This window comes from Malus domestica, chromosome 14 (genome assembly GCF_042453785.1).
Source record: "Malus domestica chromosome 14, GDT2T_hap1".
In the NCBI taxonomy this organism is placed as follows: domain Eukaryota; kingdom Viridiplantae; phylum Streptophyta; class Magnoliopsida; order Rosales; family Rosaceae; genus Malus; species Malus domestica.
The window spans coordinates 9088364-9112848 of NC_091674.1; the positions used below are offsets into that span (position 1 = coordinate 9088364).

Below are 24485 nucleotides of genomic sequence, written 5' to 3' on the forward strand. Positions count from 1 at the left end.
TTTGAATGAAGTTTGAGTTATGTGAAACTATTTCGTATAACGGACAACAATAAATCATGGACTGAGTGAAATTATCTTGGTTACTATCAGACACGGTAGATTCAGATAGTGGATTTAATGGACAGAGTTAAAGAGAGCAGAGTAGTAGAGTACAAACCTGAAGGAACGAGAGCAAGAAGAGAGTGAAGTTCTGATTGCTGTGCAGTGCAGATTCAGATTCAGAAACTAGAGTGCAGTGCAAAAGAGAGTTGATCGATGTCGACGCCGTAAGGAACGAGAGCGGACCTTGTTGTGTGAAGGATTTGGTAACGAGAACGAAGAGAGTTGAACGATTTGGTAAAGTGAAGTTCTAAACTTCTGATTGCTGTGTGAAGGGGCTGTCTGAGGGTTCTCACGTGAGTGAGTAGTGAGGTTTTAAATTTTTTTTAATGACTTGGCTCAAAACAACGTCGTTTTGGCCAAGTCATTTTAAAAAAAAAATTGGCTTTCTTCTTCCTCATTCTGAAATGCACAGCGACCAGAGCAGCCATGGCTGCTGTTCTTCTCCATCATTGCCCAGACTTGGGTGGTCCTTGAAGATCCTCACAGCCATTTTTCCAAGCTTTGGGTGGTCCCGGACCACCCTGGTCCCTTAATAGATCCGCCCCTGACTGTAGGTGTCCACAACTTCATCGCTACTTGCACTTGTGCTACATTCCGCTCGTTTACTTCTCTCGCCGCTCCACTTAATTCCATGACCACAATAAAAAACATGGCTGCTCCCTCCACTCTGATTGCTACATTCCGTAGCTCTTTGAACCAAAACAATTGCCAAGTGAAGCTGATTGCCATTAGCCCTGAATGACCAAACCTGGATTACATCACCAGCAACCAGCTTGTTCTTCTTAACAACCTTACCCCAACTAGTTTTCAACGCATAGGATTTTCTGTCTGAGTTCGACAGCGTCCACAGACTCAAGTTGATCCCTTTCTTTTCTTTAAGCTTGAGCCTTGGATCGATAAATGGAATATTAAGGAAACCCAGATCACGACTTTTCTGACTCCGCTTCGGATTAAGGGTTTCAATCTCATTAGATGTGAGGAAACTGCCGGACAAAACTTGAAGCGGAGGCAAAGACAACCTGTTATGGTTGGGGTTGACGTCAGTGGGGTACAACTTCTTCTGTATGAGCAGGGTCAACTCTGTCCCGTTCATCTTGCCGATGATCAATTTCTTGTATTCTTCCGGCAAATCAGGCGGAGGACAGAGATAACTAGTCTTGTTGTTCTTGGTGTACACCCTCTTCTTCGTCTTCGTCTTCTTCTTGGAAGCAGACCAATCTTCATCACCATCATATTTTCTTTTCAACGTCGAATCAATATTACTCTTCAGATCAACATATTCATGAGTAGCAGTAGCGGTAGTAGGGTTCTGCCCAAAACTAGATTTTGACCTTGGTTTCTTAGGGTTACCCTGCAGCGCCCAATTGAAATTGAAACTGGACTGTCGGATCTCGTTCTTCTGTTGCTTCTTATGATCAAAACCCAGATTGAAACATTTGCACTGCGGCAGTATGCCAGGGAGCTGAAAAGGGGCAGCATTTGAACAAGAAGAAGAAGCAACATCTGTTGGTGTTGAACTTGAGGGTTTGATCCTTTTTCCGGCAATGCCATCCTTCAGTTGTTTCTCTCGCTCGTTTTTCCGAATACGAACGCAAAGAACCTCGCACAGACGATCGATGGAGGACAAAGAACGATGAAAATCGTCATTAAAGTCCCTGCCCTTGAAGTCCTCCATCGTCAGAAACCCCACAACCATCTTCTCTTCTTCTGCTCTTTTTCTTGAGAGATTGAAAGAAGCGAGTGGAGAAGCCATCGACGTAACAAAATGACCAAGAACTGAAAAGGGTCGTTAGGGTTTGGCTAGAAAGGGATGAGTTTGAACGAATTGACAGAGATCTGAAGAGGGGTTTTAGGGTTTTGGAACCCTTTTCCTTCTCTGTCTGAGCGCCAGAGAGAGAGCTCTTGGGCTTCAAGCTTATTTAGTTCCCAACGGTAACTAGAGAATGAATGCGGATTCGGGTCAAATATCTAATTGACCCGTTAAAGGTGGCTTTTTGATGCATACAATTATTATGTAATTAATATGTAATTTACCAAAAAGGATTTGGTATTACATTTATTTTCCAAAATAAAGAATAATTACTTAACAATTTAACTAAAAAATATAGGGATAATATTTGGGAAATTTTATTTGAACTCATATAACTTTTTTTTACACCTAACTTACTCTTTATACCTATATTATTTTTAACCAAACTATCAATATCTCTTTAAACCCTATTTAGAAAATGAAAACCCAAAATCAGTGTTGTGAAACTCATTCAAGACGTAAAGAGAGCCGTATTTCTCACATATTTGTCTCATGCTTAATCCTTTTTTGGCTGAGTTTGCTTAATTCTATATATGTTTTCATTAATCCTTTATCTCTTGATTTCGCTTAATCATGATTAAAAAATTTCAAAAATTTAAATCCCTTTTTTTTATTTTTTATTTTTGTTCAAGCCAAAATTCAGTATGTTTTTTTGCAAATGATCGAAAATTGGATCATCAAATCCCTCCAACATTTAGTACAAAATCCAAAAATTTTACACGGTCCGTTGGATCAACTTTTCATTCATGTGATCTGAAGTTTGAACAATCCTTGGTTACTTCGAATCCATAAATAATAACATAAGCATGTAAAAACTCAAAAATAACATCGAGCTAGTACAATCATAATATTGCTGCACCAAAGGCTTATGCATTTTCAAGGAAGGTAAGATTGCGTGATGGTAGGGTTTGATTATTGGTTGTGGGTTTAATGATAAATTTTGGTTTTATTGTTCATTTTATCTTGTACTTGACGGTAATTAGGCAATAGGGTAAAAAAGACACTTCACCTTTAAAATTTAAATTGGGTGTAGAAAAAAGTTATATGAGTTCAAATAAATTTCCCATAATAGTTAGGTACTCATTATTGAGTACTTTATTTACTCGTTTTTAGACCCAACCCAGTGATATTTTAATACATGTTTTATTGTTTTAAACAATGGGGCATATATTATTTAAATTTTCTTGGACTTTTAAAAATAACTAACACGTGTCATGTTTTGATTAAAACAAATCAGAAAGTAAGTATATAAGATACTCACTAACGAGTACTTAAGTATTATTCAAATTCAAACTCATCTCCATGTAATTTAAATTAAATTAGAACATCGTTGGATCCTCTGTTCATAATTTGGAGCATCCCAAAATAAGTTGGGAATTCATGCATCATTTTTTCAACCATTTTCTCTAGTTACCATATTATAGGGATAAAGATTTTGTGAATAATCATATATATTTTTTTACTAAACGATATTATCTATACTAAAGGGAGAGAGGATGAGTTTAGCCTCATAATGGGCTAGCAATAATGTAGTTCATATTTATCTTTGGTGAGAATCGAACCTAAAACCTCTCACTTACAAGTGAAGAGGAATACCACTAAACCGTAGTACTAACTGACATAATTGTGGATGCAATTTTCCGCCTTCTTCTTGGACGAAAATGCATATGCAAAACAATTAACACCTTAGGTCAAGATCAAAAGCCTTACTCGCCCACGATGAATTAGGGGGGGGGCACTTTGGCCAAAAAACCTCTGATGCCAAAGTTAGAATTTGAGGGAATATTGTTGATAGAAATTTGGATAATTTTAGAAGAGAATTGGACTTAGGTTTTTTGGAGAAATGAGGGCCATTTATAGTGGTGTGGCCGGCCCTATTTGGAGAAAAGGGGTATGGTGACTTATGTTGGTTTTTTGCTCTAATTGCAAGATAGTATGTCAAAATAATATCTTGCAATCAATTAGTAAATTAATTAGGAAATTAATCAATTAAATTTGGTAATCAATCCTAATTTGAAAGAATGATTGGGGGTTGGATTTGATGAGGATAGATAAAATATGTTTTGAATAAATACCTATTTTGATCACATTGACCTTGATTGAGCTGTTATTATCCACTGCTTGCGCGTGGGAGTTCCGGTGTGCCTCGAGGGTAATTTTGTCTTTTTCACCTAAAAATCCACGTGTCGCCTTCATATTCTTGATTATTTTTTGCTCCACAATAATCATACTTATAAAAACAAGTATGGAGATAGCTCAACCGATGGGATAGTAGGTCGTGTATGGAGCTCAATTGGCATATACCCACCATAAGCGTACTTGTTGTTGGCAGCCATATGCCACAAAAAATTATTGTGCGTGATGGTAACACGGCATGGAACTAGGGATAGCAACGGTTCGGTTTGAAGACGGAAATCCTATATCCATCCACATAACCACGAAAATTAACCATATTCATAACCGCAAATTAACCATTGGGGATTATCCATAACCATATCCACCGGTTAACGGATTTTCAATCGGTTATCGGTTATATCCATTTTCGTCAAAAAATTAAAAAAAAATTATATTCATCCAATTGATGCACTATAAATTTTAGTAGATACTAATTCCATCATTAAATAACAACATCCAATTACAAAGACATAACAATATATTTGAAGTTGTTTATGATAAGCCAATATGATAAATTGGTCCAATAAAAAAAAAAAGAGGACAAAAGCAAATATGAAAGGAAGACAAAACAAATTGATTTAATGAATTAATTTCTTGACAATGAGACTTTTGAAGAGAGATGAATCTGATAAACTTGGAACATTTGATAATTGATATATAAAATGATTCAATGAATTAATTTGGTTAAGTATAACAATAAGAGTATTGAATTGATGAGGTTGTTGGTATGCCCCATGCATGATGTTTGGTGCATAATAAAAATAGTATAGGGTTTGATGCATGCATAATGAATTAGTATAGGGAGGGTTTGATAAATAAATAAATAAATATATATATATACACACACAATATATTCGGGTTGGATTTGGGGATGGATATGAATTGGGGACCCCTATAACCATATCCAAAACCATAACCAAATAAAGTTCACGGTTTTTCCCCATATCCATACCATATCCGAATTTTCATAACCAAATCCAATCTATTCGGGCGGTTATCCACGATTATCGGGTTTAACGGTTAGAATTGCCATCCCTACATGGAACCGATAATGACCAACGCTCAGATACCGATATGGTATTAATAGCTCACTCAAATTTTAACATGTTGGGTTTAGATTGATTACCACATCAGTCGATTGCACATCACAAACTTTGCTTAGTAGTATGTATATCCACCACCAGTAGCAGCAGCTGCAAGCTTTTTCTGCAGCAAGTCAGTATCAAAAGTAACATTTTCCCTCTGGCCGATGTGGGATTCAACAGTAACATTTTCCAGGCATGCATGTGAAACGTTCATCTTGTATTTTGACCTTCACCGTGCATCAATTCAACGACAATATCACGCAGTGGAATTTGGCAAGAACAGAACTTATGTCAGTGTTCCTAACAAATACACATTGGCTGACTAAATTTTAGCTAAGCCTACTTACTACTTGACATCATTTCGTTTCATCACAATTCACAGCTGAATTCCCCTGCGGTGGAAAATGAAATCATCAGTCTGCATCATTTGATTCGTATAAAAGGGGTAGTATCAAGGGGCAATACAGGTGGTTGTATAGAGAAACTTACTTTCATCTCCTCACTCCTGGAAGAGATACACGAAACAGGTAGGAGTTGTCACATTCTCCAATGTCAATGAGCCCTATTGTTGGTCTCACCTTTGCCATTGCCGCACTCCCAGTCAATGCAAATCCATCTCTGGTGGAAGCTACAGTATTGGACAACTCTTTTTTTAGTTGGAAGAGAAGGAAGAAAAATCATAGCACGATCAAGTTTCTCCACAGGACCAGAGTCATTTTTATTCATCTGCAGGGACCTATAACAATGCAGCATAGGAGTACCACTATCTGGAACAGTACTGATAGGTGCCTCAACATGCATAGGTTTCAACTTTCAAAGGATCCTTCAATTCCATGAGATCCTCTAAATGGATTGGCAAGAACTGATAGGTGCCTCAACATGCATAGGTTTCAACTTTCACAGGATCCTTCAATTCCATGAGATCCTCTAAATGGAGTGGCAAGAACTGATAGGTGCCTCAACATGCATAGGTTTCAACTTTCACAGGATCCTTCAATTCCATGAGATCCTCTAAATGGATTGGCAAGAACTAGCGGGAGGTGACTTACCATTGGACTTCGGCTCCTGCTCTGACACATTATGTAAAACACTTCCATCATGAACAGTATGCAGCCTTGCAGCATCTCTGTCCAGAAGAAAATCCTCCAGCCCAGTAAGCCTCTTAAATTTGTTTGAGTGGCTTCTGAAAAGCATCAGTGAAAAACCTGACGGTGAATTTCTACATCATATATACAGAATGAAGAAATCGACATGCAGATCCCAAAGCAGCATTTCATATCAGGCTAAGCCGGTGCAGTAAGAGCGGCAAGATATACAGAGTTGCACATACACAATTCATCAAACACTTATCATGTTTTCACATGCAAAACCATCACAACAATTTCCATTACTTTTCACCGAAACTGCAGCAAAAGCAACTTGTTTTTAACCAAGTAAACAAATTATCGAAATAAAACCCAGGAATTATTAAACCCAATTGGTCTCCAGCCATTCCGGAATCATGGAAATTGAATTAAATTGCTAGATTAGATCACCTAAAAATTGTGAAACAGGACAAATGTTTGTATGAACAGAAGTGATAAGGTGTTTTATTACTAAGATTAACCAAATACAAGCGGTGCCAGATGGGTACATATTTCCTTTAGTGACCAATTTCTCGATCCAAAGATACAAATAGTTTTAAACCCCTATATCACCACTTTATCTTGCAGTCGGAAACTAGTCAAAGGCTGTCCGAGGAGGGAAGGCCTATAGAAGACATGGCTCTGTGCAATCTCAATGCGTTCCCTGGGATCGTTCAAGTTTTCATCCCTCAACGCTTGAAGAATAGCTTGCGATGATTGCTTCCTGGGGATAAAACAACACACATGGCAAAGAATTGATATACATACCAAACATATTATACAAAGTAATGCCAAACATGATCCGGGTCGTACTAAGCATTATCTTTCGAATTATAAGTTTACGGGAAATTACCGTGTTATCAGTATTTTATATAGCGTCTTCAAGATGGGGCAGAGCTCTACAGGAGCAACAGGCTTGTTTTCTTCTGGATGCAACACATTTAAGCTCGACTGACTGAGAAGTTCATAAAATGCTTTGACTGCAGAGACACCCTAGAAGCAAAGGGGTCAGAGCATTATATATAGATCGGTAACAAGTTAGAAGAAATGGATTACAAGGGCACGTTTTAGCTGGACACCCCTAGAAGCAAAAAAATTCCTCAATGGAATGACAAGGGCACGTTTTAGCGGGACTAGATCTTTGCTAGTGCTGTTATGGAGGAGTAATCATATTCTTCACACATTCTTCTTACACTTTAATACAATGTCACACATCTTCAATCCTTATTTAGATGTGCCTCGTCTGATGATTTGATAACTAAAATGTTTACTTGATTGCACATACTTTTACCGGTCAATCATTTCTCTTTTAAATTAATTACTGAGGTATAATTGTGACTTGAAATGAATATATCTTGTAAGGGATTGAAAACGAAAATAACTAATACCTGAATCATTCCTTTGCCACTGATGTTTTCACCCATATCCCGGTTTAGTTCCCCTTTGGCTAACATTTGCCCATACCATGCATTGCGACCTTTCAACAGGGTTACATATGTGTCAGCCAACAAAGGCCCTGCAAGTTTCTCGGGCTCTTCCGTCAACAAATGAGTGATAAATATCATCTCTGAGGTACAATGTGCAAAGTATACGGATTTGCTAGTAGCACTCTCCTTTGTGAGGGCTGCTACCATCCCTGAGAAAATTAAAAGGAAAAATGGCCATTACATCATCCAATATTTATAGCTATAGAACTGAATTGGTTTTCCATTCTTCCGAGAAGCTTCCCTAAGCAATGCCGGGCAACTACAGTTCATATACAACAAATTTCATGTTTGTCCGGGCAGGAATTTTCTGACAGTTCTTGAACAGTCAGTTGTGAATTATTCCATTTGAAACAGTAATGTCAGCTCGTAAATAAGGGAACAGGATAGCCTGTGATTTTAATGAAAACATATCCCTCTTAGCATGGTTCGGAGCTTCATACATCTGATACCTTGAGGACAGAATTGAAGAGTAGTGTTTTCGTAAAAACAGGACTCTAAATCATATAAAAGCATCAAAATACTTCTCTTCAAATCTGTCCTCATTAACACGGTATCAGGTGTACGTAGCTCAGAAATTTAATGAAGTGGAACAAAAATTACAAGAACTCAAATGAAGGTGAACAACAATAACCAAGCAGAAAACTTGATTTCTCATTCACTGTATTCCATTTTCATGTTTATGAAAAAGGACATCGGAAGTCAAGATGATTGGTATCCGAAGTTGTTCCTTGTAATTAAATTCTTGAACACCTAAAAGTTCATTTCTTTTTACTGGAGTCCACCTTTATCGTATGAGATATGTCTGTCAGAATGAACTTCAGATTTACCTGCTCCAATGGCATAGACATTCTTTAAGCCACCCATGACTTCATGTGTAACAAGATCGCTATTGTCCCAGACAATAAAATGGGGTTGCCTTAAGAACTTTGCGAGAGGTTTTCTCCACTTTTCAGCTCCGCATATTCGAGCATTAGCATATTCTTTGTTGTAGATTTCTGAGGCAATGTTTGGGCCACCCAGATAAAGTATGTTCTCTATAGGTACACCGGCTGCGAGTCATACAGAAAAGAATGAACAGAAATTGAGAAGTGGCAATAACAATATACGACAGTTACTTTAGCTTTACTCACTTCAGTAGCATATTTCTAATTGAACTTTAAAGTTAAAACCCAACATACTGAAGGTTCACAGTCAAATTAAAAGAAGAGAAACATACTCGCTTGATGAATCATTTGCGTGGGAGTTATGATACGCGGGAGAGGCTCAAGTGCGGCCTCGATACCTTTTGCCAAAGAGATGATAATAGGATCTGTGATTCTTTCCTTCCAATAATTACTAATCTCTTCAAACACCTCTTTTGTTTCCGTTGATGGCAAGCCATTCACCACAATATCAGCATCCCAAACTGCCTCCTGCAAACTAGTCACAACCTTCAAAGGGCACAGCGGCGTCTCAACCATGTTCAAACAAAACCCATCTTTCAAAATCTCATCGGCATAAAGTGTTCGATCCCCTAGCCTTGCCTCCACATATTTCAAATACGCACATCGCCTGATCAACCTCCTCAACACATCTTCCCTCGAATTGATCACTTCAAAAATATGTTCAGCGGTGGCTCTATCAACAGCTCTTCCCGGTCTTCTCCATATCCTTATTTGAACCTTGTCTCGAAATTGACCATAGCTATCTTGCAACACAGCAGCAAAAACACTGCCCCAAGCACCCGCCCCGACACCAACAATTCTCAAAGGGTCACCATTAGCCTTCCCAAGGCGGCTCCGGAGCTCGTCAAGCTTCTCCTCCAATGCATTAAAGTTCTGAACAGACCCGTTCGAGTACAAATTACGATTCATAGCTTCAATGCTCCCCACCATCTAAATCCAGGCAAAATAAGACCATCAACAATAACACACAAAACTGAAAAAACTCCCCAACTACTTGCTTATGCAGGTTTTTCTATAATTCCAACTGATCTTGAAAGTTTCTAACCAAGTCAGAATTTAAGAACAACCCACCTTTTATATTTATATGATCGCTCTCCCAATACACAATATTGAAATGTATGATATTTTTAATCAGATTTTACGACCCACCAATCAAGATTTGTTGCTAAACAAATCCGGCAGAAACTGATACAAACAAGAAAAAGGACAAGACTTCATCCTATGCATGCAATGCAAGTCTCTTCCTTTTTATTTAAGAATTCCAAAGAGTATGCCAAAAAAAAAAATAAAACCCAAATATTCAAATTATATTGTTATCTCCGCCTGAAGTTGTTCATCTACCAAACCATATACTTCAAAAACACTTTGTCAAAGCTCAGAAATTAAAGAACAAGAAGAAGAAAAAATCAACAAAAAATACCAACCTTGTCGGAAATTACAAAGCTTTTTTGGTCAAAGTTGTGTTGGGTTGTTCACTCAAATTCCTGTCAGCTCAGAGACCCGCCCGCACTGGCTGTGGATATAATGCTGAAAAATTGAAGCCGGACGGAAAGACGCCAAAAAGTGCGATGGAGATGACAAAAATGTAACTAACATGAAGAAGCTCAGGCTGAGGAGGAACAAAAAAAGCCATAAAAGGCATTAATGGGTGCAGTTGAGGTTGAGTTGGGTGCCAAAGTCATTAATAGGTTTTAGATTCTGCCAACTTCACCCACGGTCATTAATATTGGATTATTTTGGTCGGTGTTCGATCACGGGTGCTAAAACCCCATTGTAACATATAATATTTGTATCAAAAGCTGAACTAAACTCAAGTGTGAAAATCTAAAGTCTAGATTATTTAACCAATACACAAAAAATCCACATCCTGAACTTCCTTCTTTTTTTTTTCTTTTTAACAAACGATATAATCTACACTAAGAAGTGGAGAGTGGAAAGTGGGCTAAACCTCACAATGCGCTAGTAATAATGTGATTCAAATTCACTTTTAACTAATAATAATGTGGTTTAAATTCACCTTTAACGAGAATCAAACATATAACCTCACTTACAACTGAAGAGAAATATTTGGAAATTTATCGTCAAAGACCTCTGATAGAGAGAAAATTTAGAGAAAAGCAATAGTACTCATGACTCATCTAAGTAGAGAAAAGCTTTTTTTTTTCTTGGAAAGAAAATAGAGTTATACATTCAAAATAGAGAAAACAAAACACTACATCCGCTAGTTGTAGCCGTGAATTTGCATGATTGTGGTCATGGGTAAGGTGCTATTCTCAATTAACCTTCTTCGAGCTCGAAAATAATGAATAATCGTGATTTACTACTAGTTGTCTTTCTTTTCATGAGGGGAAAAAACATTACACTTGCTCTCTTCCTACACTCATCCAAAGCCAAGAATGTGTCAAAACTTCGAGGGCTTCTTCATTTTGAGCCTAAGAGGAGGAGCTATACAAGGTGGTTTCAAGCTTTGAAAGGAGTTGGTGTTACATTGGATTTAAAGCACGCTCCAAGGATAAGTAACATTCAGATTTCTTCTACTTTGATCCTTGAAACAAATAAGTACAATGACCCTAGGATTAAAGATCTTAAAGGGGGTTTATTTGGAAAAAGAGTTGAAGTTCCATCATACAATTATTTGGCAATATAAGTAGTTCAATTACTTAGAGGATCTCCAATAGAGACCCTAAATGAAGTTCATACAACCGTATAATCCCTAAATATAGAGACAGAAGGATTCCAATGAACCGAAATTGAAGTCCTCAAAGTATCTCTATATATAGAGACTTGTTGGATACTCCATAGAAATTCTCAAATATAGAAACTATATATAGGAACTCAAAGAGTGGATTCCATATTAATTTTGACTTTTGAGTGTCAATGGTGCCGCTTTTTTTTTTTTTTTTTTGAACCCACCCACATGGGATAGCTTCTCGTTTGATTTATTTTTATTTTTATAACTCTTGAAAAGTCATTAGTAGAGATAGTTTTATTACTTTTTATCAAAGGTCATAATATGCCAACGAAATGAATAATAATTTTTAAATTTTTTAGTCACTATATTTATGGATTATAATTAAGGACTTGTTGTAGACATAATTTACTGAATAATTATGGAGGCCTTAGAGAGAGGGGTGCGGCAATAGGTAGAGAGAATGAGAGAGATGTGTAATTGTGGGTGTGTTCTATTTCACCCCATTGTGCCTTTATTTATATTAGTAGGGAAGGTTAATTCCTTACCCTTTAGGATTACAACATTTAATAGGTAATCTACTCCTAATAGGAATATAAGAGATATTCCAATATATACTAGGATTTACACAATCACATTCATAATCTAATAGGACTGCAACACTCCCCCTTGAGTGTGTAAATACTCAAGTAAATGGCGCATCATGTTTTCAGTGATGAAGTAAGTACAGTTGATGAAGTTGTCGGCACAATGAGTGAATGTGAGTCTCAAATCAATGGAAGAATGCATAAAAAGTAAAACTCACAAAACCTTGCTATGGTAAAACCCAAGGTGGGAGAAAAACCCATAGTCTAAGGAGAAAAGTGAGAAGTTGCATTAAGTTAAAACTATACATCTTTTGGACGCAAGTAGAAGAGCTCGCAAGGGTATGATCAGCTCAGAATGGGTGCCTCGTTAAAACCTAGTTAGGTAGCAAAAACCCAGTGGGAAAAATGCTCCTAATCGTAGGGGAAAAAAGTACATTAAGATCAAGTGAGTATACTTCTGGATACTTCTCCTGAGTTTGACATAACTTCCAAATGAAAACTACAAGCATTGCATCTGACTAGTTAAGCATACCAATTCCTCGGACAAGCTTCTAGAAGGTTAATTTTGGCAGTGACGTCGTGTAGAGGTCGGCAAGGTTATCTGAGATCGGCTTGCATGACTTTAATCTCCTGATGCTTTGTTGATGTAGATGTAGACGCAATATGTCTTAGTGTTGACTTTGTTGGTGTATCATGGCTTAGTTGGGTTGATACATGCGGCATAACCTTCATAGATCGTCGTTGGGACTCAACGATGGATGAAAACACAACAAGTACTTCGAATATGCTCAACAAGAACTCTTAACCATGTCTTACTTGTGGCGTAGTGAAGTGAGGTAAGTCTTGGAACGATTCAAAGATTTGACAACTAAGGTTATATCATGGACCTCCAAGATATTGCAATATCCCTAGCGGTAAAGACATAACTATTTTGGGATTTTGCCTTGTGCGGGTTTGATAAGTAACCTGCTTCAGTATAACAAACAAGGCAATCATCATTTTGAGGATCAAGGGGGTTGGATCCACTCGAGATGCGTTGGGATTTACCCTCGTAGTACCTTCCGGGTATGTCTTTAATACTAATTCAGTGGTTGCGTGTAGGTGTGGTGCTGCATCTTTACCAAGATCAACAGCGAAGGAGATGTCTTGTCTAAATACAATGAGCTAAGTACAACGAAGCGCAAAGTTGAACTTCAGATATGGAACTTCGAATTCCATAACCTCTTCAAGGGTCTCATTTGCATATAATGTACGGATGATCAAAGGTATACTTAAATGTGACACATTCAGAACAATGCTCGAACTTCAGGTCAAAGCATAAATGAGTTTTTCTAAGATCCTTCATCTCAAATTCCATCTTCAGGTGCGAGGCAGTTTTCTCAAGCTCTTCCGGAGTCTTAGTGAGATTCGTGTCAATGACATAAACTGTAACTCTAGAAATTTGGAATAAGACTTCATAGTTTAACATGCAAGGGCATAATTCATTCCTAACTGATCAAATAATCACTTAAACGGGTATACCACATCCGTTGGATTGTAAGTGAACGCCTCAAGCAAGTTAAGATGGTGTTCCGTGGTTTTGGAACTATTTGAACCAGTCCATGTAATTCTTCAAGAACTTACATGTAAATCTCCGTATCTATATCCCCATGGAGAAACACTAACAACATTTCATAATGTTGCTATTAATCACATGACGTTTTGAGAGAAACCTTGCACCGTATGACGTGCATCATATCGCATTATTTCATTCATCTCAATACACTTCCTTTCCCATTTGTAACACAACAGGGTTACCTTGGGCAGTGTAGGAACAACAGGTCCAATACACACTTTGGTAAAGAATTTGACTGGATTGTAACTTTAGTTGTCCAATCAGTTCTACGTTGTAACTTAATCAACGGAACACGGTTCGATATCGTCACTTTTCATTTATGTCAGTAGCTACCATATAAGTGAAAACATCATCGATGGTAATCTCAATTCAATTCCATTTTCTCATCCAAACTAATATACTGGACCAAGAACTTTTAAGTCTAGGGAGAAATCTGGATTAATCTCATGAGATGGAAATGATTTGAGATAATGATCAAGTTTAGATTCATTGTTGTGTCGTATCTTCCTCTTCTAGGGAAGTGAATCCTATGAACCGAATGATCTGTTGTGCTCCAGGCCAAGACAAATTGATTGGCTATCCGCCAGTGTACTGGACCGTCCAACAGGGGCGGCACACCCTCTAGGGATGTTGACTCAATGCCCATTAAGTACATCTATCCTTGCAGGCATGTTTGCAGCTGGTATATGATCTTGTCACTTTAGTTAGATCAAAGGAATACGTCTGGAACAACATTCTAAAATCTAGAATTTTTCGTACTTGCTTATCATATTTGTGCGGTATGGGGATTAAGATGAGACATAATGGGTAACGTCCATGCAAATTCATGTCGTTCTACAGGAACGTTGAAGTTCTTATCTCCCCTTAACGGCGGGAAGACTATCTCATTTAAGTGACAACCCGCAAATGAGCGGTAAAGAGATCGCATGTAAGGGCTATAAGAGAGCTAATGTGAAAGAGAATCATGATCGACAAAAGATACACATCCTTCTTTGAGGACCTATGGTGGTACGTTGCGGCGGCGCAAACCCATGGTAGTACGTTGCGGCAGTGCAACTTGGCACATTGAATGCACACCCAAATGCGTAAATACGAAAATCGTTAGGTTCGTACCTAGTAACCAACTGTAATGTTATATAGGTTGGGTGGCAATGGGCTTCAAGGTGAACCAACATAACTGCGTACAAGGATTGCATAGCCCTAGGCAGAAACCGAAAACTTGGTACATTTACCAAAATTCGGGCGATCATTTAAATTGCGCTTTATGATCACTAGGTGAGGCTCTTTTGGGGTGAACATGGGAATTCAATGTTCAATTATAAACCTAAAATACATGCAATACTTTATCGAAAACCGTCGATATAAACTCTCTGACATTATCTAGTCTCCCAGACCTTAAGGGATAAGTAGGGTGGTGAACCCTTAATCGACCATAAGGTTTAGCAGTAATGTTTGTGGATAAACATGTGACCAGTTTGTCAATTCATCAACCAAAACCATAAGTATTTATATGGTCCACATTTTGGTTGGATTAGTCCACATATATTCCCTTGAATCCACTGTGAAAAAGTGGTGATTTCGTATCTTTGCGAGGGATAATATAGAAAATCGATTTCCCTAATGAGCAGGCTTGGCAAAGTGTGCTTGTAGGCACAAGATCCTTACTTTGGGTAAGGATATGCATCATAGCATCATTGTTCGACCTAAGTGTCCCAAAGAGTCGTACTAAAACAAGTGAACTACTCAATCACCCAGCTTTAGGCCGGCCACATGTGGTGTGTTCCCAGTTGGGAGATAACCCATTGGCCCTAAATCAAAGTTCCAAGCTCATTTTTGGAGGTGGTGCAAAGATATTTCACTCTATTTTCTTCAGTGATTTCATTTATGATCATTGTCATCTCGAATATCCTTAAAAACTTAACGTCAGGGAGAATTTAAGGTCCCTTAAATGGTGATGCAGTACCATTCATACAACAAGGAGCGTGCCAAATGCTCTTAATCAGGTTGGATAGACCAGAAGTCGTTGTTAGAGATGTGATTTAGGTGTAAAGTTAGTGTGCGTAGTACGCATTCATCCAGACAACTAACCTTCCCACATTCCTACTTAATCACGTGTTTAATTGAATCGGTCACATATATTAAGAAACATGATTCAATTAACTCATATTCGAGGACAATATCAATAAGATTATCCATAAGTAAAACATACACTAAACTTGAATCCAAGAACATAGAAAAATGTTCAGAAAGTAAATGGTTTACGAAGGGGATTCGGCCAACAAGGCTATCAATGTCAAAATTCTGCTCTATTGACTACTAGAATGGTACTCCTCAACGACATTGGTAGGGACACGAATAGGTGCATAACCAACAATCTATTCCATCGAGACGGAAGTAGATTCTGTAGGGTTGAGGTTAGGGAATATTATCCTTTATTCTTGAAGTTTTAGGTTTTAGGTACCAAGGATCACGCTTCGGGCATGATGCTACACCTTGGCAGGTCCTGATTCTACCATATGTTTGTGGTAGTAATCAGATCCGAGAATTTGGTAAACTTCTGCTTTCTAAACTGCTGCTTCAGGGGTGAGTTAGAAACAAGGAAGGATTAGAAAAGTATTCTCCAATCAAAATTCGATCGGATTTATAACCTTCAGAATTGTACTCATTCATGGACATAATCATAGTGGGCTTCACGCAATGTCTTTCATGATTAGATAGTCCGTAGGAGCGAGCCAAAAAGCCATGAAATCCTCGATCTGGAGGTATTTCTATTTGTAATGCTTTAAGCATAAGTCTTCGAATGAAGATCATGGAGGAAGCTTATTCAACTCTTCTATGCAATTGTTGGCTTCAATGTTTCTCAACTTCTTGATAGTCAAGTGGAGATTTACGTCTTGTACCCCACATAAAGTGGTTTCTATTAGAAACGTCCAAATAGGAAAATCAAACTTTTGACGATTCGACAATCCACTGAATTGGAGGGAACAATATTATGATTGGTGCTATGTGAATGAATCATCCATAAGCATCAAAGTTAGAACATTTGAGTTCTAAGACATGGTTTTCATGAAAAAACGTCGGGTTTTCATGGGTGTATTGTTTTATGAAAACTTCAGGTTTCAAAGGCACTAAATTTGAAACTACAGGTTCAATTTAGTTTATGAACGTTTAGTTCATAAAAGAGAGGTTCCTGCAAGAACATAGAATGCAATACACAACTAAGTGTAGTGGATTTGAGTTTCTTTAGGAACTCAAGTGTGAGCTCTTCGGGACTACGAAAGTGAGTCAACGGTTCAAAGAAAAGAAATAAAATATTGAATCGTTAACGTCCAAAAGTGGGCTTCAGACCAATAATTTTGGATTAATTATCAGATTAATGGACTGCATGTCACTTTTAATTAATTCAATAGATCGGGACCATTCAGGGTCGATCGTAGAAGCAAAATAATAAAATTTGTCTAGGCCCATTTATTATTTAATGTTGGCTACAGGCCACACAAATAAATTATAAGGTCTAAATTGGGCTCGAGTTAAATAAATAATAACCCTAGCAAACTGGGTTGTGAGCCATGACAAAAAGGAAGCCTAACCTAGGCTTGGGTTGTAATATAAGGCAGCCCAACGAACTGCTAGAGTTTTTCACTCTGCGGACTAGTGGTCCATACTACCAAAGTCCTAGGAAGAAGAAAGGCAACCCAGTCAGCGTGTGCAAGCTGCAGGTTTGCAATAGGAAAGTGGGCCATGTGAGGCTTCTGCAGGCAGCCCGACAAATTGCAAAAGTAAGCTTGCAGGCTTACTGCAATCACGGGTCGAGGAAAATGAGAGTAGCCCAGCAGCATTAGGCTATTGGCCGTGCAACCCAGGACTGGCTGGTATGCGGGCCAAAACAAAAGGAAAAAAATCAGAAGTAGCAGGCTTGTGATATGCGGGCCGAAGGCTGCAAGTTTGTCAGATAAGAAAAGCCCAGCGTGTGGGCTTTAGTTCCGTGCACAGAAAAACCCAAAAAAAAAAAGTGAGTTGCTGTCTTGGCTTGGCTTCAGACCAGCTAGGCGCAGCTCAATAATTTTCCTTTTTTTTCTTTTTTTTTTCTTCAAAATCTAGGGTTTGAAAAACCCCAAAATCTAGGGTTTGAAAAACCCTAATTGCTTCTATTTTATTTCGATTCTTTGACTCACAAATTCCACACAGCGATTTAATTACGTAATGCATGAAACAAATATATGAACATATACAATATATATATATATATATATATATATATCGGAAGGAAAATATAAACATAGGGGGGTTCATGCATCATGGGGAATGTTTTCATGCTTCATGGTCGTTTCAAATATCCTTCTTTATTTTAAGCGTACCTGATTGGCAGAAAACAATAAGAGCCTTTGAATTTGTAGAAGATCCTTCTCATGAAGCCGAAATTGCATCTCCAATGCGTTGTATCACGTTCAACACAGAAAAATTAAATTGAATGAATAACATGTAGATCAATTCAAAACAATAAATTAATCATAAAAGAATGATTAAAACGTAATACTCCCCTGATTGAAGAATAAACTCTCTTTAGCACAGCGTTTAGAGCATGTTGATAACGTGTTGTAGACATAATTTACTGAACAATTATAGAGGCCTTAGAGAGAGGGGTGCAGCAATAGGTAGAGAGAATGACAGAGATGTGTAATTGTGAGTGTGTTCTATTTCATTACATTGTGCCTTTATTTATAGTAGTATAGAAGGTTAATTCCTTACCCTCTAGGATTATAACATTTAATAGGTAATCTACTCCTAATAGGAATATAAGAGATATTCCAAGATATACTAGGATTTACATAATCACATTCCTAATCTAATAGGACTGCAACAAGACTTTTTTTTACAGATAATATTTTTTTTTTAAAATTCGAATATTAATATAAAGCCATTAAATGAGTCATCAAAGTTAGTGGTGGGAGTCCCTAAATAGGGACTCTCATTGGAGACTCTTATAAGCCTATGCAATGTACCTCTTCATTAATGTGAAATTCATTCTCAACATGCCCCCTGTGTAGTCGATGAGTTTCTAGGGCACAATTCCAATAATTTTTCACTTAAGTCAATTAATGATTATATTGACTTAAACCCACACCCTACAGGTGTCGACCAAGAATGTTTTTGTGTCATCGCCTTGGTAAATGGATTCACGTTTTTGGCAAAGTTAATGCCTCCTTGTTACCACCATACTACAATAGTAGTAATTAAATGGTAAGAAAAACCAAGTTTAATAATGAACTTTTTGATGCAAACAACCTTTCAACTAGCATATGAAGCATGTTATTTTTAAAAGCCGCTATTTCGAGTCATCGTTTTAAAATAAGTAAAATATTTTATTTTTATCCAATGCTTTTTTATTGTTTAACTTTAAAGTTAGAACTTTAGTTGAAGAACGCAATATCAAAGTTTATGTCATAATACTTTGTGACTTTAAGTACTAAAATATAAAATTTTAAAAGATACGGACCCAATTGTTAAATAGACAAAAACACAAGGGTGTAAAATGCAATTACCAAAACAATAAAATTGACACCCGGAGGCTTCGAGACCGAACAAAAACTTCACTCACTGCTGAAGTAGAGAGAAGAGAGAAGAGAGAAGAGAGAAGAAATGGAGACGAAGCCAAGTGAGATGAGCAGCTCCAAGATGTTCGGAGGGTACAACAAGAGGTACAAGCATTTCAGCCCTACGCTCGGCTGCTCCATGACCTTCCACATCTACTTCCCTCCTTCCCCTTCCCCTTCCCACCGATTCCCTGTAACTCCTCTCTCTCTCTCTCTCTTACCTATTTACAACTTCTTTTGAAATTACATCCCCCAGTGAAATTGCTATCTGGGTTTTATCTAATTTTTGACATCCTAGGGATATGTGGCTGAAATCTGTTGCTTTTTGTGAATATATGGCGTAAATTGATAAGGGTTTTGCTATACTTGCTTGAGAAATTTGGAATTTAATTTCCCTCGATTCAGTGTGCTGATCCGCCCGACAGCCCGGATCTTGATAGGGCAGACTAGTCACCGAATTCATCGAAACTATAATTAGTTAGATGGTGCTCACATACACCATTACAGTTGCAAACTCAGTCATCTCCTAGTACTGTCATAGACAAAGAATTTAAGTTGGGGAAAAGGAAGCTTCCTCGATTTATTTTTTGAACCGATTGTTTTGCATCACTGTCTTAAAATCTATGAACGGAAAGAATGAGGAGATGTTTGCCTTATTGAGAATTAAAAGTAGCTACAATGGTTGATGTTTGCAGTAGTACTTGAGTTAATTTTACATCATCATTTGCGCTGGGCGCAAATAATTTTAAGCTCAAAAGTTTTCATAACATTTTGGCTGGAACCTTGTATAGCTGAAACGATTCGCATAACTTTTCTCTTGGCATTGTTTATTTAGCATTTTGGAAACTACTTTCCCGTGCTTCTTCTTCTTGTTGAGTTTGATTTTCCAATTTTCTTCTGTCCATACGATGCTATAAAAGTTTGTATTTTGAAATGTATGATAATCAATTTTTTTATTTTATGAGAAGGTACTTTACTGGCTCTCTGGCCTGACCTGCACGGATGAAAATTTTATAACCAAGTCAGGAGCTCAACGCGTTGCCTCAAGTGAGGGTGTTGCTCTGATCGCCCTTGATACTTCTCCAAGTTAGTGGGCAGCCCTTGTTGCTTTTAACTTCGAAGTGATTATTGTGTCTCTGGTGCTAGCTTTAATTGCTTTTTGTGAAGTAGGACTGATGTTAGTTTGTAACATTTCCAACAACTTGTCTAGTGACCATTGTCGGCAGCTGCTTGGGTCATGTATTCAAATGTTGTAGAATGTGACATAACCAAGTAATCTATCTAATATCTATGGCATTTTGCCATTCTGAGCGGTTGACATCCAAAAATAACATAAATTGTTAGCTTAATGTGAATTGATTGGAGCTGTAAGTTTAATGGCACTTTTTGTTGTTAGTTTTCCATGGATGGTAAGGACCATTAAACTTTTTTATATCATAAATGTTCACCTTTTGTTGCAGATATAGTAGGGCTGGACCTTGTTTCATGTTGTGTGTTCTGAAAAGTAGCCAAAGTCCCTCCAAACATCAACCAAATTTGTCTAATCACTATAAGTTAATTACAGCCACTTCCCACAGACACAGAAACACAAAGGATAAACAAAATAAAAAATGACATTGAAAACTGTCACTACCAGTGAAATGCAAAAAACTGGGGATGACGTTTGGAGGGACATCTACATCTGCTGTTAGTAGCTAACCCATTATTTCTTTATGGTTACTCATGCATTTTCTTATGATAGGCTGTCCTTTTAATTATATGTTCCATTCTATACCACCATATATCTTGTGTTATTATGCTCTTATTGTGCTCGCTACTTGTTCATGTAAACTCTTAATAGGAGGCTTGTCTATAGAAGGAGAGGCGGATAGCTGGGATTTTGGTGTAGGTACGCAACATTGGACTTTTATATTTCATTTTATGGAGTATTACTGCAAAATTTGCCTTACATTGTATGAAATTTGCAAATCTATCACTTTATTCAAGACAGATAACCTTAAACCTTGCAATTGTATTTTAAATTGTTAAGACAGAGTCACTAATAGTTTTATAATTTGGAAAGGGAAATAGAATGGTCAACTGTATTTTAAAGGTGGAGGGAGAGTAAACAGGGATCCCTTTGAGGTGTATAAGCAGTAATATTGGAAAAGTATGTGGTAGTCGTTACAAGATAGAGTATTCTCAATTGAGGATGAGATAGGTTTTATTGTAACAACAAAAAATATTAGAGGATCAGATTGGATAGGATCTTTAAGATGGTTTGTTCATGTACAAGGTGGATATAAAAATTATAGGTTCTGAAGGCGGAGAACTTAGAGTTCTGTTCCTGCAAATTTTCTGATTTCTTGAGAGTTTCCATGCAAAAGGTTATATATATATAGTTTTTATTACAAATGGTCTTTGAAGTTGATCCCACCCCAGCAGAATGGTATCTGAAATTGAAAGTCAATCAACGTAGTCCGTGAATAGGGAGCCGCAAATCAATGTGGTCCTGCCGTTAGAGCTTTGTAAAAAAATTGTTATGTTCTGATGTGTTATATATGTGGGTTCACAAGTCTAACTAAATATTGCTATGTATCTCCTCAAACAGGTGCTGGGTTTTATCTCAATGCTACTGAAGAGAAATGGAAGAACTGGCGCATGTACGATTATGTTGTCAAGGAGCTGCCACAACTTCTGAATGACAACTTTTCACAGCTTGATACATCGCGAGCATCTATATCTGGTCATTCTATGGGTGGGCACGGTGCTTTGACAATCTACCTGAAAAACCTGGATAAATATAAGGTATATAAATATTCAACCACAATTTAGCTTGGTTTTTTTTTTTTTTTAAGAAGTTGACTTTTATTTAACAACTATGGAAAGTTCGGTTTTCCTATAAAAGTTACTGGGTTGCAGGGGAGCTTTATGCAATTATTGGATTAGATCTTCCTAGGAGAAATTATGTTGAATCTAACTCCTTTATGTAATTTTTTCACTCATTTTCCAGTCAGTATCTGCCTTTGCACCCATTGTGAATCCTATTAACTGTCCATGGGGCCAGAAAGCTTTCTCAAATTATCTAGGTGGCAATAAAACTGATTGGGAAGTAAGATCAGAAATCTAATTGTCTCAGTTATTATCCATACTCTTTTGGTTCCTAGTTTGTAACAAATTGAATGCAACAATGCAGGAATATGATGCCACTTCCCTAATTAAGAAGTTTAATGATGTTTCAGGTACCATTTTAATTGATCAGGTAAGATTTGATGTCATCTAATCTTCATCTTTGTTGTTGTAACAATTGTTAAGGTTTTGTTGTTTACCAACTATTTTATTTTTTAATAGGCCACTCTCTTTTTGGTCCTCTCTCCATGACTGGATTGCCCGACACATGGAATTCATCATAAATTTAGAGGTTTCAGCGTCATTGTTGATTGGAAATGATTTCTGCTAACTCCCTCCACCCCTGTTTATTTATGGCCTTTGTTTAGAATAAATCAAAGGAAGAAAGAATCAAGGGACAGAGATGAATAGGGGTGTGCAGAAATCATTTTCCTTGTTGATTTAGTATGAAGAAACTTGTGGAGAAGGAACTGTAATGTCGTTGCATGTTAATCTTTAAACATGCATTTTTTCAATAATTTTAGTCCAGTGTCCCCATCAGTGAATATTTATAACATGTCCTCTCACGTACACTTTAACTGCCTTTGTTTGCATTCGGTAGTTAATTACTGCTGCTGTTGTGTAGGGGGAGGATGACAAATTCTTGCATGATCAGTTGATGCCACACAAGTTTGAAGAGGCATGTCAGAATGCTAAAGTTCCACTCCTTCTGCGACTGCAGCCCGGTTATGATCACTCATACTTTTTCATTTCCACCTTCATCGATGATCACATCCGTCACCATGCTCAAGCCCTTAATCTACCGTGAATATTCTGTTGCTTGTGAATCCAGAACTTAGAATCCTTAATGCACGTTGTATGAACTTGGGATCATATCTGCTCCCATATGCTCGCAATTTCGGTTTTTCGTATTATGACTGAGTAAACATGTTGATCCTAGGATATATAAAATAAACTTCCATGACATGATCTGTGTTTGTGCAAGTTTCCAGTGATCCAACGAGCAACCGATGTTGCACTTCAGGTAACTTGTTTCTAAACTCTCTGCAAGTTTCCAGGACTGTAAGACTTGATTCTGAAATTTGTCATGTTTTATATGAAATAACATTAGCCTTTCATAGAATAGGGCTCCCATGCAGGAGAGCAACTTACATAGAATGAATTCACCGCCACCTTAACATTTTAGTTCAATAATGCATTGTCGTGCGAGTAAAAAGAAGAAACTTATAGTGCGTGAAAATTGTTGCTCTAATTAGAGGCCTGGTAAAATTTAGCTGAGAGAGAATTTAACCCATTCGTTTTTAACACAATGACAGATTCACACTACGGATGGTGGGATTTGGATTAAACCGCTTATTAAACTCGCCATCCACAATATCTGAGTCTAAAATTTTCCACTTACAAGTGGGAAAGAAATACTAAATGGTAGCACTGATATTAACCCAAAATTAAACATCAAATAATATTAAAACTCGCTTTTTGCACTCTTTTCCCTACATGCCATGTTAAAAAATACCAATAAAACGTTCGCATTTATTTACATAGTGCAGTTGGGAGATGCTAAATCGAAAGGACAAAATTATAGATATTGTTCTTGCAATTGCTCTAACAATTTACTTTTTTCTACACCTAAGAACTTTTTATTTTCTTATTTTTTTTTATAACAAACGATATTATTTACACTAAAGGGTGAGGGAGTGGGCTAAGCCTTACAATGGGTTTGCTATAATAATGTGGTTCAACTTTGCTTTTGACCAGAATCGAACCTAAAACCTGTCACTTACATTTGTATATAAATTACTTCCTTAATGTGTATCTCGCTGCCTAAACTAAGAGGTGGTTCTATTAGAACTCAACAAATGAGTTCACCGTAGAAAGTCCAACAGTGTTTTTTTTTTTTCCAGACGTTTTTGGGCTAGTTTTGTATTGTTGTACTGTTACAATTTTTTTTTTGTTCCATTGTAAGAACAAATGGCTATGAAATATGGTGAACTATCACGCATGTGCTAAACGTCAAGTTTAGGGTTGATTTTTTTAGATGGATAGGATCGGAAACAAGGTTTCCTTGGCGGTTTTCAGTTAAAAAAAAAAAATATGTGGTATTGACAATGTTTAGTTATAGAAATAGTGTTAGTGTTCAGTTAGAGAACATTATAGTATCAATG

The 24485-nt window shown here is 37.3% G+C and overlaps 3 protein-coding genes across 4 annotated transcripts; 1 reads left to right on the forward strand and 2 right to left on the reverse strand.

The window, feature by feature from the left end:
• Positions 1-501: 501 nt before the first annotated feature.
• Positions 502-1968, reverse strand: LOC114821110 (putative B3 domain-containing protein At2g27410). The gene has a single exon (XM_029092994.2). The coding sequence runs from the start codon at positions 1853-1855 to the stop codon at positions 632-634; it is 1224 nt and encodes a 407-aa protein (XP_028948827.1). The 5' UTR covers positions 1856-1968; the 3' UTR covers positions 502-631.
• A 4765-nt stretch (positions 1969-6733) lies between these two features.
• LOC103454484 (glycerol-3-phosphate dehydrogenase [NAD(+)] GPDHC1, cytosolic) lies at positions 6734-10383 on the reverse strand. The gene is made up of 6 exons (XM_008394071.4): positions 10152-10383; positions 9000-9657; positions 8611-8832; positions 7685-7932; positions 7150-7289; positions 6734-7020 (listed from the first exon to the last, which is right to left on the reverse strand). Exons 2-6 carry the CDS (start codon positions 9655-9657, stop codon positions 6861-6863), a joined length of 1428 nt encoding a protein of 475 aa, XP_008392293.1. The 5' UTR covers positions 10152-10383; the 3' UTR covers positions 6734-6860.
• An 8772-nt stretch (positions 10384-19155) lies between these two features.
• Positions 19156-23284, forward strand: LOC103454483 (S-formylglutathione hydrolase). 2 transcript variants are annotated; one of them, XM_008394068.4, is made up of 7 exons: positions 19156-19405; positions 20181-20298; positions 21053-21100; positions 21803-21999; positions 22205-22303; positions 22388-22453; positions 22946-23284. In XM_008394068.4, exons 1-7 carry the CDS (start codon positions 19259-19261, stop codon positions 23126-23128), a joined length of 858 nt encoding a protein of 285 aa, XP_008392290.1. In that variant the 5' UTR covers positions 19156-19258; the 3' UTR covers positions 23129-23284. The 2 variants fall into 2 exon arrangements, with proteins under 2 accessions (XP_008392290.1, XP_008392291.1); XM_008394069.4 differs by lacking the exon at positions 22205-22303 and having other exon boundaries at positions 19192-19405.
• Positions 23285-24485: the final 1201 nt, after the last annotated feature.

Excerpts from the sequence above, each read along its gene's own strand:
- LOC114821110 (XM_029092994.2), bottom strand. The coding sequence starts at position 1,855 with ATGGCTTCTCCACTCGCTTCTTTCAATCTCTCAAGAAAAAGAGCAGAA.
- LOC103454484 (XM_008394071.4), bottom strand. The coding sequence starts at position 9,657 with ATGGTGGGGAGCATTGAAGCTATGAATCGTAATTTGTACTCGAACGGG. Across the intron at positions 8,833-8,999 it reads GCAAATGATTCATCAAGCGA|CCGGTGTACCTATAGAGAAC; the intron begins GTATGTTTCTCT and ends TATGACTCGCAG. Across the intron at positions 7,290-7,684 it reads GTGGCAAAGGAATGATTCAG|GGTGTCTCTGCAGTCAAAGC; the intron begins GTATTAGTTATT and ends CTTTGCTTCTAG.
- LOC103454483 (XM_008394068.4), top strand. The coding sequence starts at position 19,259 with ATGGAGACGAAGCCAAGTGAGATGAGCAGCTCCAAGATGTTCGGAGGG. Across the intron at positions 22,000-22,204 it reads AAAACCTGGATAAATATAAG|TCAGTATCTGCCTTTGCACC; the intron begins GTATATAAATAT and ends CTCATTTTCCAG. Across the intron at positions 22,454-22,945 it reads GTACCATTTTAATTGATCAG|GGGGAGGATGACAAATTCTT; the intron begins GTAAGATTTGAT and ends GCTGTTGTGTAG.